Here is a 20633-nt window from a genome sequence, read left to right as displayed (position 1 = left end):
GGGTTAGTTTTTACATTTGTCAGAAAGCATGTTGTTATTTGAAACGCAACAAAAAAAAATCCCAAAAAATATAGACAAGCCTGATTGGAATGTTCAATTATACGCAATATGTCATTTTTAATTTCCTGAAGGAAAAAAATTAAAGACAAAATTACAGATCAATATTATTTTTTTTATCTGAAAAAACGGAAGAAAAAAAATAAAAGGTTAATAGAAAAAAAATAAAAGACCTTGAAATTCAGAAAAGAAACGGATAAAACATGCAAAACTCGTTATGGACAATAGCTGTTTACCCAAGGAGAGAGGATTTATTGGGCTGTTCCTAAAGTCGTATTATAACATTTTCTTATTCGTTGGCTTAAAAACTTTGGAGGCTTTAATTTAATTTTGATTGGTTGGTCCATTATGTTTAAGTGTCCAAACGTTTCAACCACTAATTGTAATCTACAGAAGGCGTAATTTTGTGGATTATCTTTGGGGATGTACATCAATTTATAGGCCATTGTCTTATCCCTTTAGATCCCTGTGTTTACCTCAGTCATTTTTTGATTTTGTATCATTTGTTGTTGAAGATAAGCTTGCTGCTGATAATCTTGATCTTGATTAACTTGTGGATAGTTTTGTTGCTGCTGAAATTACAACAAAATATTCAATTTATACAAATTGAACATTACAATGCGAATTTATACCTGATTAATTTTTTTTATAGTAGCCACGCCCTTAGCTCTTAGGAGAAGGCATGGATCCTTGAAGAGGGGGGGGATGTCGACCCCCCTTCCCTAGTATTAACAAGAAAAAAAAAGAAAAAAATTTGGAGAGGGCTTTTTTTTCAGGGACAATTTCTCTTGAAAAGGTGGTGGTACCTTGCCCCAAAATAGTAAAAATCTTTCCAGAACCTATAAAAAGCTCCTCTGTAAATTAGAACCATATCGGTTTATTGGTTAACAAGATCCTTCTGTATACACATAAAAATCCTGTTACTTTATCATAAGGATTAATTTACAGATCAAATTGTAGTTATACTAACCTGATATTGCTGTTGAGTATTTTGTTGTTGGACAAACTGCTGTTGTTGAACAGATTGCTGTTGCTGAGTAAATTGTTGTTGCTGAACAGACTGCTGTTGCTGAGTAAATTGTTGTTGTTGAACAGATTGCTGTTGCTGAGTAAATTGTTGTTGTTGAACAGATTGCTCCTTAAATTTTTGCCTTTGCTCTTCTCTTTCTTGTTGCTTTAACTAAATTTAGAAGTAGTTATTTATTGCATCTTATTGTAGACAGCTTTCCGCGGACAATAAAATCAAAAATTATAAGATTAAGTCCAGTTGTGTTGGCCCCAGGGAACCAAAATCCCGGTCTAACAAAAGTATTAATTTTATCTTTTTTAAGTTATTGTTCGCAGAAAATGTTATTAACTATTTTCACCAAAGCTAATTTTAAATTATATGAAAATAAGATTTTGATCATTGTAAAATGTTGCTCATAGCAAAGAATAGGAATTACAAAATGTAAAAAATGTGGCCGTTTATGCAAAATAACCAGAAAAAAGATATGAGAGTTAATTAAATCATATTTTTATAGAATTTTCATTTGGGTCCTCTTAAATTCCTTAATGTAAAAAAAAAACTATTTATATTTTTCTTAAGTTTAGAAGTAAGCCAATGCTTCATAAACATTAAAGTATTATTTCCACTGTTTTGTGAGAACGCCTTAGAAAAAGCTCGCACACCTTGAAAATATAAATGGCGAAAAATTGTGGAATGCAGTTTTTAGGAAATGTTTATTATGGACATTTAGTGAAGCTAGGGACAATTATGCTTTATAATAAAGTAGTAAGGTTTGGAGAGGAGACATCGGGCTGTTTATTGCACTAGTCAACAAAATTTTATAGTAACATTTTCTTATTCGTTAGTATAACAATCTTGGGAAATTCTATTGAATTTTGATAAGTTGGTTCATTAAGTCGATTGTTCAAACGTTTCAACCACCAATTAAAAGCTACAGAAATGGTAGCTTTGTGCATTATTGTTGAAGATGAACATAAATTTATCGGCCATTGCCTTATCCTTTAAGATCCCTGAGTAAAGCTTCTTCATATGGATGGAAGCCTTTATATGCCTAGGGCAGGTTTCAGGCCATTTTATTTCGGAGTAAATGATCGCAATCGAAAAATAACCCTAGCAGTAAATGAATTTTCTTAATTTCTTAATCAAAGAAATTTGAGTATTTAAAGATGTTTTTCAGAATAATTTTCCATTCCTGTTAAGATTATGTTGATTCTTATTTGTAGTTTTATAACAGTGATGCTATGTGAAATATATATTTAATTATCTTTACGTAATTGGATGTCACATTAAGTTTTGCAAAATAAATTGTAAAACTTTACATTTGTATTTTGCAATTTTTGGGGTATATTTAAAAAAATCCTATGTTTTTTTGGTGGATGATATGCAAAAATCACTTGGTTACTTATACAAATAAATGATCAAACATTTGGCGCTTTCCCCAAATTGTCCATCGAGCAATGATCCCCCCCCCCCTTCCATACCACCCCCTTATTTATAATATAAATTGAATGAAGATGGACAGTTTTTTTCCTATACCTAACGAACGACCTAAATAGTAGCCAATATAAAATAACCTAACCAGACCCAAAGTAATAGACAAACAACGAAATACCACCTCTCCCACTTATTTCAATTTACTAGGGTAGGGGGGGGGGGAAGTCAGTGATCGACTGAGCACTTTGAGGGAAACCAATATAATTATACATAGTGTATTATTTACTAAGCTTCTTGAAACTATAATCGTCCTTGTTAAACGTGAAAAGTAGAAAGTAAATTTTGAAAAATCTATGAAAGAAAATTTTGCAAATTTTCAGCATAGTAATGCTCATAATCATAAAAATCACTCACAACAATCTGCTTTCAAGGTCAAAGCAGATTTTCAGAGAGATAGGGGGACAATATGCTGTTTATTACACTAGTCTTCAAAGTTTTACAATAACATTTTCTTATTCGTTGGAATAACAACTTTGGGGACTTTTACTGAATTCTGACGGGTTGTTTTATTAAGTTGAGTGCTCAAACGTTTCAACCACTAATTTTCATATAATGAAGGGGTTATTTTGTGTGTCATCGGTTAGGATGCACAATGTACATCAATTTATCGGCTTTTGTCTCATCCCTTTAGATCCCTGATTTTATTGTGTTACGATACTCAGGAATGCAGGGATTGGACAGTTGGTTGATAATTTAATTTTCCCCTAAATTCTTGTGTTTAAAACTATGTCATTGTTAGGTTATAAAAAAAAGATTTTAACATTTTTCTATAAATAAGTTTTTTCTTTAAAAACTAAAAAAATAGTGGATGAGGAGGGGGTCCGGTGAATAAGAAATAAGTTTGAGTTAATAAACCGATTATTGGATCGTTCAGGTAATAAACTTTAACAGAAGTTTACCTTTGCTATTTTAGCTGCGGCACTTGCCATAGTAGACTGGACCAAATTGTTATTACATGCTGTCACAGGGCTTGGCTTCGTGCTGAAACTGTTTCTTCGACTGTTTTAACAAGGTTTTATATTATTTCGTCTATTTTATATCTCTTTTGTAAGTTAGTTATTATTTTTTCAATAAACATTTTGTCGATTTAAATTTTAATCTTCATTATTATATTTTTCAAAATTGTATCGCTCTAGTCAAAGGCTCTAATCCCTGGAGGCAGGCTGAGATGTAATTTAGGGCCAAATCTAACTAGGAAAGTGCATGATTATGTAGCCAAACTTCCTACACCTTTGTCCGGAAGTCCTAACTGTGCATGGTAATAAGTTATGCCTGTTTTGAGCCAATGCATCCATTCTATTTCAGCAATAGGAACATTTTATAACGTATAGTTATGAAACGTTAATTAGCCGAGATTCGAAGCATCCACCTTTTAAATAACGAGTGGATCCACAGTCACGTCTTAGTCAAAGGCTTTCACAAAAACACCAAAAACATATAAAAATTTAGCTCATTGAACCCTGTAAGAAAATGAATACTAACTTCATTAAATCTTGACTATCAAGCTAAATAAGTTAAGGTTAAATAACATTCTTTAAAACCTGTTTGTCCTGCTATTAGTTTTGCTGTTAAAATTACTGCTTACTGTTTTTTGCTGGATCAAAAATACACATTTACTTTAGTTTAACTCGACATATTATTAAAAAATGTTTTTTATAAATAAGTCCTGATCAGAAAATGAGGTTCCTTTGTTAAGAAAGTTACAAAAATGATATTTAAAAAGGATGACAACATCCATATAAGCGAAGCTCTGAAACGGTAGGACAAACAAACATCGAACACATGTCAAAACTAAATAATCAGAATATAAATGTATGAGGGTCGAAAAATTGTAAGTAAATTTGTTGAAAAACTGCCTAAATACAGTGTAATGTTTAAGGACATGCTTACATTTTTATAACTTGATTTTAAAGATGCTTAATTTATAACATTGTACTTTGTAACTTGTCATAGGAATCAGTATTTCAAAAATCATATCAATACAGATTTGTTGTTAAAGAGGTTAAAAATCAACATAAAATCAACATGTTTAAAATGAATGTACGGACATTCTGGTACCGATTATAAAGTTACGTCTCTTTCTATATCGTACCTAACTACTACAGGAATCACCATGCAGGGTTCAAATCAATAGGACAATTCTAAGATGACTAAATTAACGACCCTGATTATTCAAAAGCTGTGCCTTTAAAAATCTTTTAAATAGTTAACTTAATAACTGTTGGTGTATTTTTCCTGTTGTTGATTAGAAGTTCCAAATTGGCTGGCAAAATAACTGCTGGCAATATCGTCACAATCAAAACTAAAAAAGAGATGGATAATAAACAAATAATCAGGTAGTTATCCTATTATAAAAAGCAGTAAGCTTTTTGTCTGTAGCAAAGGATCTCGCTAACCGCTAAACCGATATGGTCCTCCTTTATATGGAAGCTTTTTAAAGGTCGCGTGAAGGTTTTAGGCTATTTCATTTTTGTAAAAATTCTGGGTGTGGTTTTAGGCTATTTTTGTGCCCTTCTAAATTCCTTCGAATTAGAGCCCCTTTATGCTGAGGGCGCAGCATCTAGTTTTAAATAATTGGATAATGATGGATAGATAAATAAATTGACAGATAGATTAGATACATAGCTAGGCGATTAAAAGGATACACACATCAAAGAATATGGAGATAAATAGATGCATGGCTTCATAGATAGAGGGATTAATAGTTGGATTAATTGATAATTGGTAAATTAGATTGACAAAGTTAATTGTAAAGCAGAATTTTATTGTCACAAAAAAAATCAAATATAAACCTTTTTAAAATTAAATATATTTGTCTTTTGTAGCAAAACCAACAAACCGACGGTCAAGTAAACTACATTTTGGATCATCATTGGTTAAGGAATTCTACACAAAAATCAACCGGCTATATTGAACAGCAGCCGAGAAATTAACGTTTCACCCATTGAGTTGCAGACTGACGGTTAGACATTTCAAATTATATAGTAGCTTCTGTCCAGAAATTTTTATTATAAGATTCTACAATATAATTTATTTTTTATGTGATTTTATGTCCTTGTCTAAATAGTACGAGAGCATAGAATAAGAAGGAAATAAATTACCCCGTAATCTTATCATTTAATATAAAAAGTTAATTGTCTCTACGTTTATATATTTTCTCAGGGATCTACAGGGATAAGACAATGGCCGATGAATTGATGTACATCCCAAAAAATGATACACAATATTACCTCTTCTGTAGATTAAAATTATTGGTTAAAACGTTTGAACACTCAACTTAAAAACCAACCAATAAAAAATCACTGAAGTCCCCAAAATTGTGAAGCGAACGAATAAAAAAAGGTTATTATAAAACATTGAGGACTAGTGTAATAAAAAGCTCATTGTCCCCTCTCTCTCTCTGATGATTTCAGCTTCTATTAATAGAACAATTCTAAACTAAGAATACTGTTTCTGTAAAAAAAGGCATTTTTTCTATAATTATTATGTTTAATCTCTTAAAATGTATTATTATTATTATTTCATGATAGCTGCAATAAATGATTTTCACGGATGCTATTTTGGATTATAAAAAAATCTATTTAATGAAATGTTATATTTTAAAAAAGAACTTGCTGTACTGTAATTTTCAAACTCTTAAGCACTAATATGTTTTGAAAGCAGGATCAAGTGTTTATCTATCTCTAACAAGAACAAACTTCTAACAAATTGCGAAGGATATGTAACATTTGTTTTTTTTATCTTATAGCTGGAAAATATATATTAGGAAAGAGGTATTCTTTTCGAATTGCTTTGATTCCTATTAATTTCAACTGGATTAATACTTGTTTTGAGCCATACTGTAAACTCAAGTATCGTATTGCATTTTAGACAATTTTTCCACAGTAGTTGCAATAAAAACATAAATAATTACTTTTATCTTGGCCTGGGACTTCAACCTCTATGAGTCAACAATAAAATGATAGATGTTAACATTGGCCAAAGGTTGGTTTATATTTTCAACATAACTCTAGAGTAGCTACGCTCCCAGAAATACTTCCTTGAAAGAATGCTTTTGAAATAGTTTTATCTGCACCCCAAGTTAAAAATATTTTCTACGTGTTGTCCTTATAAAACTGTTTAAATAATAATGTAGAGTTTCAGCTATTAAATCTTGTTTAGCTCTAGCGAGCACAAAACCAGTGCGCTCCCCATTATTTTTAAATTAATTGAAAAATGAGGGAGGAGAATTTTTTATGTCCTCTTATCCCCTTTTAAGGGGCACTAACCCTACGAAGCCTTTACAAGTTTATACTTAAAATAACAAAAAATCATGAAAAATTTTAATTGTATTTTTTTAGGTTAATTTTAGATTAACTTAGAAACGGACGGACATACTGGCTGACATAGCATAAGCATATTAGCTTCACTTCTAGAAAACTTCTCTTAAAAAGTTAGATTTAATTTTAAAGTAAGGAACACATTAGTTTTGCCTAAATTAACGTAAATGTTAGAAAAACAAATAAATTTTTTTCAACAAATAGATTTTATTTTTTGTGGAAAAAAAAGTTAAGTACTAAAACAACAAAGATAACAATATCTTTAAGTAGCTCAGCTGTTGAATTAGAAATTTCCCACATTTTCTAATATTATAAATCAATTGACAGACAGACGGACTAAGTTTAGGTTATTGAGCAAATGTAAGGAAAGGAGAATCTTCACAAAAAATTCATCCTTTTAACTTTAATTGAATAAATTACATTTTCTCCGTGTTACAAAATGACGGACGGACAAAGTGATTCATAGACTAGCTACGTCAATTTAATCTTAGTTTTTAAATTGAAATTATTTTTATCAGTTTTTTTTTGTGTTGTGCTTTTTTCTCAAGTTTAGCTAATTAAAAGAATATTAATAGATTTTGCAATTAAAAATATAATTTTTTATTTAATTTGATAAAGGAATCTAAAAGATATACGAATTAAAATGGAATTAATATTTTTATATTTTAATAAGATTAAAGAATCTTCAGTTTAAGATAAATTTTCTTAATTTTGAGGAGGAAAAAATGTAGAAACATTTAATTTTTGTCGATATTTAATTTTAGATGATAGTAACAATTATTAAGCTTTAAGAATCAAAGAAGAAATCTTAATTAAGTTTTTGGTCAGTTAAAATGTAAAATAATGAATAACTTTCACTTAAGTTAATAAATTATTCACCTAACGTCTGAAGGACAAGTGTTGAACTGGCAGTAAAAAATAGATAACATGTCTACAATAGGTACATGGATAGATAGATAGATGAACAGACAATTAGGTAAATTTGTAGTATGCCCCATTTCTTAAAATATTTCGCACAGTTTTTTGCATGTCTGTCTGTCTGCATGTTATATGTGTGTTGTCTGTCCTTAGTGTCCTATATAGATTAAGTACAATGTCATTTCACTTCCTAGTAGATGTACATATTTATCTTTCACTAAATTTGCAAGGATTTGGCACTTGAGAAAAACCAATTATGTTCAAACTTTTCTGCTGTACTTGTATTATTTTTGAAATTCAAAGTATCTTACTATTGATAATATAATCATTTAAACTGGTGAAAAAGATTTTCAATAAAAAAGGACTGCATGAAATTTTTAGAACACACTTATGATAATTTAGGTTATTGGAGCATGGAGCAAAATCAAAGGTACAGATTAACAATATGAGGTTAAATGTAATAAATACAAAAATTTTCTACCATGTTTTAAAAATTTGAAAATAGAAACCACTATTTTTACTCTAAATTGTTGTTATTTTTTTCAATAACAGTTATAAATAGTTATAGGCCTCTAATGGCACTTGAGGAGGAGTTGAATCCAAAAACCCATTTTTTAACAATCGAATTTAACAAAAAGTTATAAAAAATTAATTTTTTGGGGGGAGGCTGCCCTACTCCCATCCACATTTTTTACATTTTAAGGAGAATCTGATCGGTTCAGTTGTGTGCGAGATCCTTCAATACAAACAAACAGACAGACAGACATCGCTCTACTTTGTATTATAGATATCTTACCTAAGAACTTGTCTAGTATTCTCTCTATGGTGAGCTACATCCTTAAGAACATGTTCTGCCATATGATAATAGTTTATATAAAAATATCTTACCTAAGAACTTGTCTAGTATTCTCTCTATGCTGAGCTACAGACTTAAGAACATCTTCTACCATATGATAATAGCTTATATAAAAATATCTTACCTAAGAACTTGTCTAGTATTCTCTCTATGCTGAGCTACAGACTCAATAACATGTTCTACCATATGATAATAGTTTATATAATACTAGCGGCTACGCCCCAAGAGACCTCTAGGGGCACTTGAGGAGGGGGGAGTCGAATTTGATAACCCAATTTTTTATTTTTTATTTTAAAAGAAAAAGTTAAAAAAAAATTTGGGGGGGTGAATTTTTTTTTTTTTTGGGGGGGGGGTTGCCTCCCCCTCCTTTTTTGTTTTAGTTATAAAAAATGAAAAAATTTAAAAAAAATTTGGGGGTGGGGATTTTTATTTTTGGGGGGTTGGGGTGTCCCACCCCCCAAGAAAATAGTTATAAACCTTCCCGGGACCTATGAGAAGCTACCCTATTAAGAAGAACCCGATCGGTTCAGCGGTTAGCGAGATCCTTTGGTATAAACACACAGACACACAGAGATTCTGTTACTTTAATATAAGGATATGTTACCTAAGAACTTGTCTAGTATTCTCTCTATGCTGAGCCACAGCCTCAAGAACATGTTCTACCATATGATAATAGTTAATATAAATATATGTTACCTAAGAACTTGTCTAGTATTCTCTCTATGCTGAGCCACAGCCTCAAGAACATGTTCTTTCATACGATAATAGTTTATACAAATATATGTTACCTAAGAACTTGTCTAGTATTCTCTCTATGCTTGCTGAGCCACAGCCTCAAGAACATGTTCTTTCGTATGATAATAGTTTATACAAATATATGTTACCTAAGAACTTGTCTAGTATTCTCTCTATGCTGACCTAGAGCCTCAAGAACATGTTCTACCATATGATAATAGCTTATATAAATATATGTTACCTAAGAACTTGTCTAGTATTCTCTCTATGCTGACCTAGAGCCTCAAGAACATGTTCTACCATATGATATATCTTACCTAAGAACTTGTCTAGTATTCTCTCTATGCTGAGCTATAGCATCAAGAACATGTTCTATCATATAATATTAGTTTATATAATATATGTTACCTAAGAACTTGTCTAGTATTCTCTCTATGCTGAGCTACAGCCTCAAGAACATGTTCTACCATATGATAATAGTTTATATAAATATATGTTACCTAAGAACTTGTCTAGTATTCTCTCTATGCTGAGCTACAGCCTCAAGAACATGTTCTACCATATGATAATAGCTTATATAAATATATGTTACCTAAGAACTTGTCTAGTATTCTCTCTAAGCTGAGCTACAGCCAAGAACATGTTCTACCATATGATAATAGCTTATATAAATATATGTTACCTAAGAACTTGTCTAGTATTCTCTCTGTGCTGAGCTACAGCATCAAGAACATGTTCCATCATATAATATTAGTTTATATAAATATATCTTACCTAAGAACTTGTCTAGTATTCTCTCTATGCTGAGTCACAGCCTCAAGAACATGTTCTACTATATGATAATAGTTTGTATAAATATATCTTACCTAAGAACTTGTCTAGTATTCTCTCTATGCTGAGCTATAGCATCAAGAACATGTTCTACCATATGATAATAGTTAATATAAATATATGTTACCTAAGAACTTGTCTAGTATTCTCTCTATGCTGAGCTACAGCATCAAGAACATGTTCCATCATATAATATTAGTTTATATAAATATATCTTAACTAAGAACTTGTCTAGTATTCTCTCTATGCTGAGCTACAGCCTCAAGAACATGTTCTACTAAAAGATAATAGTTTATATAAATATATGTTACCTTAGAACTTGTCTAGTATTCTCTCTATGCTGAGCTACAGCCTCAAGAACATGTTCTACCATATAATAATAGTTTATATAAATATATGTTACCTAAGAACTTGTCTAGTATTCTCTCTATGCTGAGCTACAGCCTCAAGAACATGTTCTACCATATGATAATAGTTTATATAAATATATGTTACCTAAGAACTTGTCTAGTATTCTCTCTATGCTGAGCCACAGCCTCAAAAACATGTTCTACCATATGATAATAGTTAATATAAATATATCTTACCTAAGAACTTGTCTAGTGTTCTCTCTATGCTGAGCTACAGCCTCAAGAACCCCCTCCACAAGGTCATCAGGATTAATATAGCTTGGTAGCAGAGTATCACCGCCACCAACCATTTTTACTTGATTGATTTTAATAGTCTAGAACCTGCAAAAAGTTATATATTTTGTAACTTAAGCACTAATAATCTGTTTTCCAAAAATTTTAAGGTATTTTCTTAACAATTTTAACCTAACCTAACTTAGAAATGATAAAAGCAGTTTCAGTTTTTCAGTTTATTTTTATAAGTTTTTAGACTAAAATTAAAATTTAAGTAAGTCTACACACAAGAGATGCTGCCTAAAAGTTAATAAACCAGTTCTATAATTCGTTAGCTTAAAACTTGGTTGTTTAAGGTAAAACCATGATAGGTTTGCAAAAAGAAACACTTTTCTACTAATAATATCAAGAGAATTTTTGTTCATTTTGGAGGGAAAATTTATTAAAAGTTAATTTTCCTATGCCTAAATGATAACTAATTTTAATATATCTCAATTGTAATTAAGATAACTAAAATGAATAATATATAACACATATTTGCAGGGCTCAGCGGCCGCGCGTAAGCTGCGACTAAGCCTTAAATTTTAATCGTCTGGGAGCTTTGAAAACTTTTTTTAAAAAGAGGGATTGCCATATTTTGGCCAGGTTTAGAATTCTAGCTAATTCTTAAAATAGTAAAAGATTGATTTCCCTGAGGCTTACAGGCGGCTGACGCACGGCTGCCGAGTACTGTGTATTTGTCATACTAAAACTATTATAATAAATCATATTATTTTGAAAAACATAGCTTAGTGACTCAAATATTACCCTTTTATTTCGATACATTTTGACATGAGTCATGCTTGAGAAAATCATCTTAAAAACAAGAGATTCCCTCAAAAATATTTTCTACCTACTATCCAGAAAAAAAGTGGCTTAAAAAGGGAGAAAATGACATTTTTTTCTTAATTGCTTGGTCAAAAACTTTAGGTACTAATATTGAATAGTGACATGTTGGTTCCAAACTATTAGTGTTCAAACTGTTCAACTATTATTTTTAATCTACAGAATAAGTAGAAATATGTTAAAATCTACAACAATTTATTGTACCTGAGTATAGCAAAAATATCAGACAACTATCTTACACAAAAGCTGAGAAAATCAAAGTTTTGACAATGTTGAACAGACCTTAGTTATAGAGTAGCAGGCTTACCAAAAAAATTTTAAGTCAAATAATAATCATCTCAAGACTTTTTTATGCTTTTTTCTTATTTTTCTCCTTATTATTATTTTCATAAAATATGTAAACATGAAAGGATGTGTCACTTTTCCCCGTGCATTTCACTGAACTAATTTTGTCAGAAAACTTCTATCCTTGAACTAGAACTGTTACAGGGGTGTTGTACGGGGGGTGATCCCCCCTCTTATTCTATATTTACTCTACTGTTATGTCAAACCCCTCAATCTTTCCACTTTAATTCTCTAATATACAATCTCTCCTATTTCTCTAAACTTCCCCTTTTACCAACTTTCTATCAAGCCCCCGCCCCCCCCCCTCCTCCACCTCTCTTTTTTTAAGAAGCGGTCAACTTGGCTTTCTATCCGTCGGAATACCGCCCCCTCCCTCTCCCCGGCTCTTTTCTGCTTCCTTAAGAGGTTTGTCCTCTTATGGCGTTCTTTCAATGTATCAATTTTATTTTATTATTACAACTGTCAAAAATAGATAGTGATTCATATGTCTCTATAGATCTCGCTAATAGCTAGACTGATTTATTTACCTCAGTCGGAAAATTGTTCAGTTATTATATCAACAGAAAATTTTAGTCGTAATGTCATTAAATTATGTCTTTTTAAAACAAATTTTGCTTTCGAAATCTTTATAGTAATTTTGTTTTATGTTAACATCTTTTAAAGCTCTATTGTATGGGTCAGCTTCAAGTGTGGGTGAGTGTGTGTGTGTATGTACGTGTGTGTGTGTGTGTAAGTGTGAGTGTGTGTTCACATGTTAGGTGTGCAAGAAAAAAGAGAAGTCTTAATGTCATTAAGATATTGAGCTGATATGCAAATTTATTGCGGATTTTATAGACAATGATGTGCAAATCTTTTTGCCAAAGGTTACGTAATCAGATATATTCAGTGTGTATAGCTTTATTACTTTGTTTTATAATCAAACTAGGATTAAAGAATATTAAATACTAACGAATTATAAAGAATGGTAAATAAAACAAGAGCTGGATCTTTCATGGTGCGCCAAAATGCTGTGCTCTCATTGGTGGAAAGTTGGCTCACCCCGATTTGGCGCACCATTGAAATGATTTAAAGATCCAGCTAAGGTATCTATTAAAGTAGTTCGCCTCTTAAAAACGAAGCTCAACAAGTCATACGAACATTGTCAATTGTAGAGTAGCTGAGCATTTAATATTCAGTATTATTGAATATGAACGAAAATTACGTATATATCTTTCATTTGCATTTAATTCTGAATTATAGAGATTCTACGCTTGTACATTGTACCTTAACGTTGAAAAAAGAACATTTGGAGTTTCTGGTAATGATCATAGAGTATCTATGCTTTCTAAATTGTGCCTAACTGTTACAGGAATCGGCATGGCATGTATCATTTCTTAACGAACTTAATTTAATGATACGCGCGACGCACGGATACTTTCAGATTTAAGAGTGGCTTCCCATAAACAAGAAAAAATATTGAATATTGTTATTGCATGCTTTGTTGATGTCAAATTGCCTCTAATTGCAATTCTTTATTTACAATTTATAGTTTTAGTAAAATATAAAATAGTATTGTGTTTACGGAAGTATAAAATATATTTTTTAAGTAGCTTAGTTTACTATGGTCTAAATGTAAAATTTAAAAATTCAGATCCTATATTTTAAAAAGGAAAATATTTGTTAGAATAGAGTTTACTATTTTCTATACAATTATGTTTGACTATAACTGTAAAATTTTAATTTACTCTACTTTTTTTACTGACTATTATTAGCTTATTATTTTTCTGCTACTTTTAGATATAATTGTCATTTTTGAAAATATCTTTAAAAGGCTACAAAAAAAATTTTGGACAGTAAGATATAATTCAGACCATTGTGCATCTAAATTCTTTTTCTGCCGGTCAGTTCATACTGTTAGGTGGGGTATAGAGAGAAACGGATATGAGTGAGAAGAGAGAGGGGAGGGGGGTTGGATCAGCTGTTTTTCCCTGATTTACAATCACAATCTACAATAGGCTTAAGTCAATTCACATGTCGCTGTTCCAGGAATGTAGGGATATGTCCTAGAAAGATAAACTAATTTTAAACCAAAAATATGCTAATTTTGTCTTTCATTCAATGTCCATTTTCATATATTTTTCCGATAATTTTTTTCTACTTCTTTATATATTACATCCATTTCTCCCTGTCTATCTTTCTCTGTATCTACATATCTATCTATTTCACCCTCTTTAGATTATTCATTTGTCTCTCTTCGGCTATATATCTATCTATAATTACTTAACATAATTATTATAACCTTGCTAATATTCTGTTTATGTTTACAAAGTACATCGATTTGAACAGATCCTTGCACCATATCTTATGCTTTTTTCTTAGTTATCATATATTTTAAATATTAAGTAGCGAAGATACATAATAATTCTCTCTGTCCGTACGCTCGTTAGTTCGTAAAGCTATAAGGAACTGTGATTTTCTGGCTTTCATTTTTTCAAGTATATAACTTACTTTGTCCTTCAGTTTATCAGTCATGCAACAAAAAAGACATGAATATCTTTTATGAAGGTTTCGTGATTTTCTATAATTTTTCTATATTTTATTCTTATGTGCTTCTTGAAGCAGCTTATAGTGCCTATAAAAAGAAATGACGTAATACAATACAAAATGCCAATGATAGGCAAGTATTCATTTTGATCGACCAATAATTAAATTATACTGGCCTATCATTTGTCATTTGTATGGCATGACGTCATTTTTTTATTATAGGCACTATAAACTGTACTTTTTGCAATATTAATTTTGTTCTTCTTGACATAAATGTCCTTGGTTTTTTGTGTTTCTTTGAAACAAATGCACACGTACCAAAAAATAATCTGGTGTAAAACAAATAAAAGTCGATGAAACTCATTAAAAGAAAGAATAATAGGTTCATTCATTGCTTATAATATATACATTTTTACAACTTATTTGCACTGAAAAAATACTGCATAGTGGTTTTTTTCTCTTAAAAAAAACAATGATAATAGTATCCATAAAGGCGAAGCTAGATAAATTAGACAACTTAGTCTAAACAAAATCAATTGCAAAACTATCAGAAATTACATATAGGTTGCTTTGCAAGGATTACATAAATATCTTGACTTAATTTTTGAGATGCATCGCTTATAACATTGTGTCTAATCATCATAGAAATTAACAAAAACCAAAAACGGGAAAATGCAGCTAAAAAAGCATAATTGGAAATTTACATACGGATATTCTGTCAATGATTATAAAAGTAGGAACACTCTATTTGTTTATGTCTATGTTACAGGAATCATTATACAATTTTTAAAATAGATACGAGTATTTATTAAAATCTGCTTAGATTAATATTATATTAATATTTTTTGGATGATTCTAAAAATGATTTAGCGTGATTTATATAATTTGTTTATCTAGTGAAAAAATATAGGAAGTCGTTTCAAAGTAGTTAACCCAAATTCCACATTTTGAAAAGTATTTTCAAACGAGTAAATTATATGTCAAACTCAAAAGTATTTTTAGATTTAAGGTAAGCTTATTATCGTCTACGCCCCCTAGAGGTCTTTAAGGGCACTTGAGGAGAGGAAAGTTGAATTCGACCACCCCTCTCCCATTTTATTTTAAGTTTTAAAAAACATAAATTTCATTTGGAGGTTGGTGGTACCCTTTCCCAAAATAGTTATACAGAACCTATGAGAAGCTACCCGGTTCAGCGGTTAGCGAGATCCTTCGGTACAAACAAACAGAAAGATATCCTGTTATTTAATTATAAGGATTTATATTTTGTTGTATTTATGAATGTTTTGATCCTTGTTACATATGGTGCCAAGTATAGCGGAAATGTGAAGCCATTCTGGTGTAAAATAAACAGTTAAACAAACTGCCATAAAGATTTTATCCAAGTAAGCATTCATTCAGTTGGGCCAATGAAACATGTACTATAGAATAGCATAGTTTATATGTCTGCGACATTTTGTTAGAAAGTGTACTTATTGCATCATATTAATACTTTGTAATAGGCGTTACAAATATCACTATATATATATGTGTGTAGGGGGGGAGGGGACTATATTTTCCTTTTTAACCAACCATTTTATCATTTAACTTATAACTTACTTTGTGCGTTAATATTTTTTTAACAACGATGGCAAAATCCATAAAAGCAAAACAGAATTACAATTTATGTTTAAGGACATACTTAGATTTTTATATTGAAGAGATGCTTCTCTTATAACATTGTACCTTGTGATAAAAGGAATCAGTATTCTAAAAATTATATAAATAGGATAATTATAGCATACAAAAATTCGTTGTCAAAAAAGTAAATAATCAGTACAGACTTTAAAACGATTCCTACATAATACCTAATTTTTTTAGCAAGTTTGATATCAATAGGACAATTCTAACCTGTTCATATTATCTAAAAGAGCTAATTGTCCCGCACAGACATACGGACGGACTGATGGACGTACGGGCAGATAATAATCATAGAAAAGCGTCGCTTTCAAAAATGTTGTCAATTTCAGTCGCTATGAAAATGCTATATAGTTACATATTCTTCAGTAAGTTCTCTTGTACTTTCATTTAATTTTATACATAATCCTCCTTGTTCATATAGCAAGGGTTTCATATGACACACTGTTTATTTTTACAATATAGATATTCAAGTAAATGGGTATTTTAAAAGTCAAAACCCTCTGTTACAAGGATAGATAGATAGGTTCTTGGTTGTAACACTTTCTGTAACAATGTATTGTTGAACGCTGCCCGAAGACTGCGTACACGTTCGGCGAAAACGAGTGCAAATTATAGAGAAGCTTCACTCATAAATCCCAAACAACAATAGGTCAAAATATATATAAGTTTATTGACGAAAGGTAAGCATAATACTGAAGTACATTGATATATGTCCAAATTAGGATAGGTTATGGTGGCTATAAATATCCATCTCCCTAACTTAAGGTTGGGGGCCAGTTCGATTCCTTAGATTTTGTATTTTGGTCTGGCCACTACAATATCAAACAGTTTGCTGAGGTACTTATGGGCATAATAATTGTATTTTAAGGAATAAAAAATAAAATTTTATTTGGGTTATTCTATGTTTTACTTGCTCATAATTGTTCTTGCAGGCTTTATTTCTAAAATAAGTATTCTCACTTTACTACGCGTATTTTTTTAAATTGTATAACTATTATCTAATAAATTTGAAATAAAATATAAATGGGACTACAATAGTAAATAATTTATCTAAAACCTCGTTACAAATACAATGGATAGAAAATGAGGCAATGTAAATATGTTGACATCCGTAAGAAATATTATTCTTTTCATTCATTTAATTATTTTTATATTTTACTGGTAAACTATGTTTGCACCCCATTCCTACAATTTATAAAAGCTTCGCGTTTAAATAATTAGGGTCGGTACGTCCGTCCTTACATCCGTAACGGTTAGGTCCTTTTGTTAATTTATACATCTTATAATTGTCCTTTTGATATCAAACATTGCATAATGATTCCTATAACAGTTAGGTACAATTTAATCGTTACCAGAAGTCCGTACGTCAATTTAAAAGATGTTGATTTTTAAAAATTTTTGACAACTATTTTTTATGTAATATAATTATCCTATACATATGAATTTTGAAATACTGAGTCCTGTTACAATAAGGTACAATGCTTTACGCAAAGCATCTCTGTAATCAAGTCCTAAAAATGTAAGTATGTCTTTAAAGTGTATCCTGTATTTAAGCAATTTTGGAACAAGTTTACTTAAAATTTTATTCAGACTTATAGATTTATATTCAGTTCTTACACTCTACAAGTGTTAATGTTCGTTTGTCCTACCGTTAGAGCTTCCCTTTTTTGGTTGTTGTCATCCTTGTTTTAATTATTTTCACTAAAAAAATGTAAGGTATACTAAAAGGGGTTTTGACGGTACACCGACAAACGTCCTACCGCGACAAACGTCCTACTACGACAAACGTCCTACGCGACAAACGTCCTAAGCGACAAACGTCCTACTGCGACATCTCTTAAGTAAAACGTCCTAAAAATTTAAAGGTCGAATTTTGTAATGCAAGGATGTATCGGGTTCGAAACCATACCATTTGATAGCCAACACAGACTTTGGGAAAACTGTCGGACAGATTTTTAAAATTTAGCCTATGGTTAAAGTTATTCAAAAAATAAATTTCAGTTAAAGATTATTTTCCTGTGTTAATTATCGCCATTTTGAATTTTATATTGATAAGTATTCTTACAATTAGAGGATTTTGTCCTTAAATTTGGAAGATTTTTTTTATTTCATAATTTTTGAAAATTTTTAGGACGTTTTACTAAAGAGATGTCGCAGTAGGACGTTTGTCGCGGTAGGACGTTTGTCGCTTAGGACGTTTGTCGCGTAGGACGTTTGTCGTAGTAGGACGTTTGTCGTAGTAGGACGTTTGTCGGTGTACCGTTTTGACGCATGTAAGGCACAAGCCTGTAGGTATAAATTGCCGTGCACTTCAGGATGGTTTACCCAACCCTCATCATTTTTAGTGACATATTAGCCCCCCCCCCCCTCCTCCCTTGCACTTTTGAAAAATTCTTATGTCGGAATGTAAAACAATTCTGGACCCAAAATTTCAGCCTTTTAAATTTTATTTTTGCTACTTTAAAATTCATGTCCCTAGTTTAGCTTTACTAATAGTATTATACTGACAAACTAGGTGAGTTGTAGAGTGGATATTTTTTTGTTTCTCGTAGACAAACAAACGGGCGGACGAACAGACGGATAAAACTAAGAAGTTAAATAAGCCGATGCATTTGCCCCCTAAGAATGAGTCACTGACACACCAAAAAAAAGTGTGAAAGCCTTTTAACAAATTTTAGATTTTTAATATGAGTAAATTAGATAAAGAAATGAATGAGTCAAATTTTACTCCTTAACTAAAATGTCCCTCAGAGCATTACTAACAGATAAAGTAAATTATACAGGATGTTTAATGGTTATTAATATAGGGAATCTTCACAAAAAAATATCTCGTTCATCTTGATTAGAAAAATAAAACATTTATCTAAACGTAGATGAGAGACTGGTGGAATTATAAAATATCTATGTTTCTAAAAACATCCAGAAAACTGGGACTCGGCAGCCTTGCGTCAGCCGCTTTTAAGCTTCAAATTTAAACCTGTTTGAATGCTTTGAAATCTGTTTTGCCTTATTTGGGTCAGGTCAGCTAATTAAAATTAAAAAGGTTGATTTCCCCGGGGCTAACATGCGGCTGACGCACTGCTGCCGAGCCCTACTGAGAAAATTAAAGTATAAGAATATACTAGCCAATATCTTATATATTTTCCTGTATTTTTATTTTTGATTATTTGCTATTTTTAACTGCAAATATTTTAGAAAGGTGTAAAAAATCAAGTCTGAGAAAATTAATATTCCATAATCTTTTTAAGAATTGTTTTTAAAAAAGCAAAAAATAATCATATTTTTATGGGCATACTATGATAATAAATCTGCTACGCTTTCGAAACATTGCATACCTGCCACCAAGTTTTATATCTATGCGACAATTCTAACATGTCTAATTTAACTTTAGTTGTCATTATAATTTGATCATAAAGCTGCTACACATTCTAAACTGTAGTTAACTGCCACCAAATTTAAAATCAATGCTACAATTATAACATGCATAAATTACTGGTGGACAGACGGACCGACTTGAAATGTATAAAAGCTTCGCTGCATTGTAGTAAATATAAAGTATGTGAGTCATCTAAACACAAAAAGAGGTCACCTTGATTTCTAAAAGTTCTGCGTATAAAACATAATTCAAAACATTGAGGCATTTTCTGTTGACCATGAAGTATGTTTGCAGCTTCTCTTTATACACGCCATGCTACAATTGAATCAAGACAAAAGTAAGTGCCCGGACCTATGTATGGTTAAAATAGACATAAAACCCTGATGATTTCAGGTGAAACTAAAATATTTCAACGGGGTCTTTTGTTTAATTTCAATTTTAAGTTCTGAAACAAATTTTAAAAAATATTAAAATCTTTAATAAATAACAAATTATTTTTAAAATCTTTTTAACTAAAAGATACAAACAACTCATACATATAAATACTATAAGCTTTAAAAAATCAAAATATTCAAATTTAAGACTTCCTTTTCAAGGTTGATAGAAAAAAAACCTAACAACAAATACTAACATATTTCTGATCAACATAGCAATAGAACGTCTTTTGCAAAATCTTTAACATCAAAATTTGGTAGCACTTACTAAATACTTCATTTAAACTTATACTTTTCACATTATTTAACGTTTAAGATTGTTTTTTTTTTAAAGAGAGGTTGCTTGATTTTTTTTCATAATTAATTTATCTTAAAATGCAGCATTATAAGTGACAGTCATTGTAGGTTGTGATGTATTAGAAAACTTAATACCAGTTTCGTTGGCCCAGGCCCTATGCCCCTCAAGGACAACAAAACTAGTTTTAATCTTTTTTATTTTTTTTACTGTCTGCTAAAAGCTGTCTATAATTCCATACAATAAATAATTATTA

General features: G+C 30.8%; 1 protein-coding gene across 1 annotated transcript in view; it reads right to left on the bottom strand.

Annotated features, from left to right (window-relative positions):
* The window catches only part of LOC145331223 (uncharacterized), a 40345-nt gene extending 29393 nt beyond the window's left edge, over window positions 1-10952 (bottom strand). The window contains exons 1-6 of the mRNA XM_080175840.1: window positions 10807-10952; window positions 4799-4862; window positions 4102-4157; window positions 3460-3559; window positions 1028-1237; window positions 534-629 (exon numbers count right to left, since the gene is read on the bottom strand). Coding sequence (XP_080031966.1) covers window positions 534-629; window positions 1028-1237; window positions 3460-3559; window positions 4102-4157; window positions 4799-4862; window positions 10807-10919 — 639 coding nt within the window. The 5' untranslated portion in view covers window positions 10920-10952. The remainder of the gene's footprint in view (window positions 1-533; window positions 630-1027; window positions 1238-3459; window positions 3560-4101; window positions 4158-4798; window positions 4863-10806) is intronic.
* Between the last annotated feature and the right edge of the window lie 9681 nt (window positions 10953-20633).

The sequence above is a fragment of the Acartia tonsa genome, chromosome 11, assembly GCF_053477335.1.
Source record: "Acartia tonsa isolate MP-2025a chromosome 11, ASM5347733v1, whole genome shotgun sequence".
Taxonomy (NCBI): domain Eukaryota; kingdom Metazoa; phylum Arthropoda; class Copepoda; order Calanoida; family Acartiidae; genus Acartia; species Acartia tonsa.
This window is presented reverse-complemented; position numbering and strand designations above follow the sequence as displayed.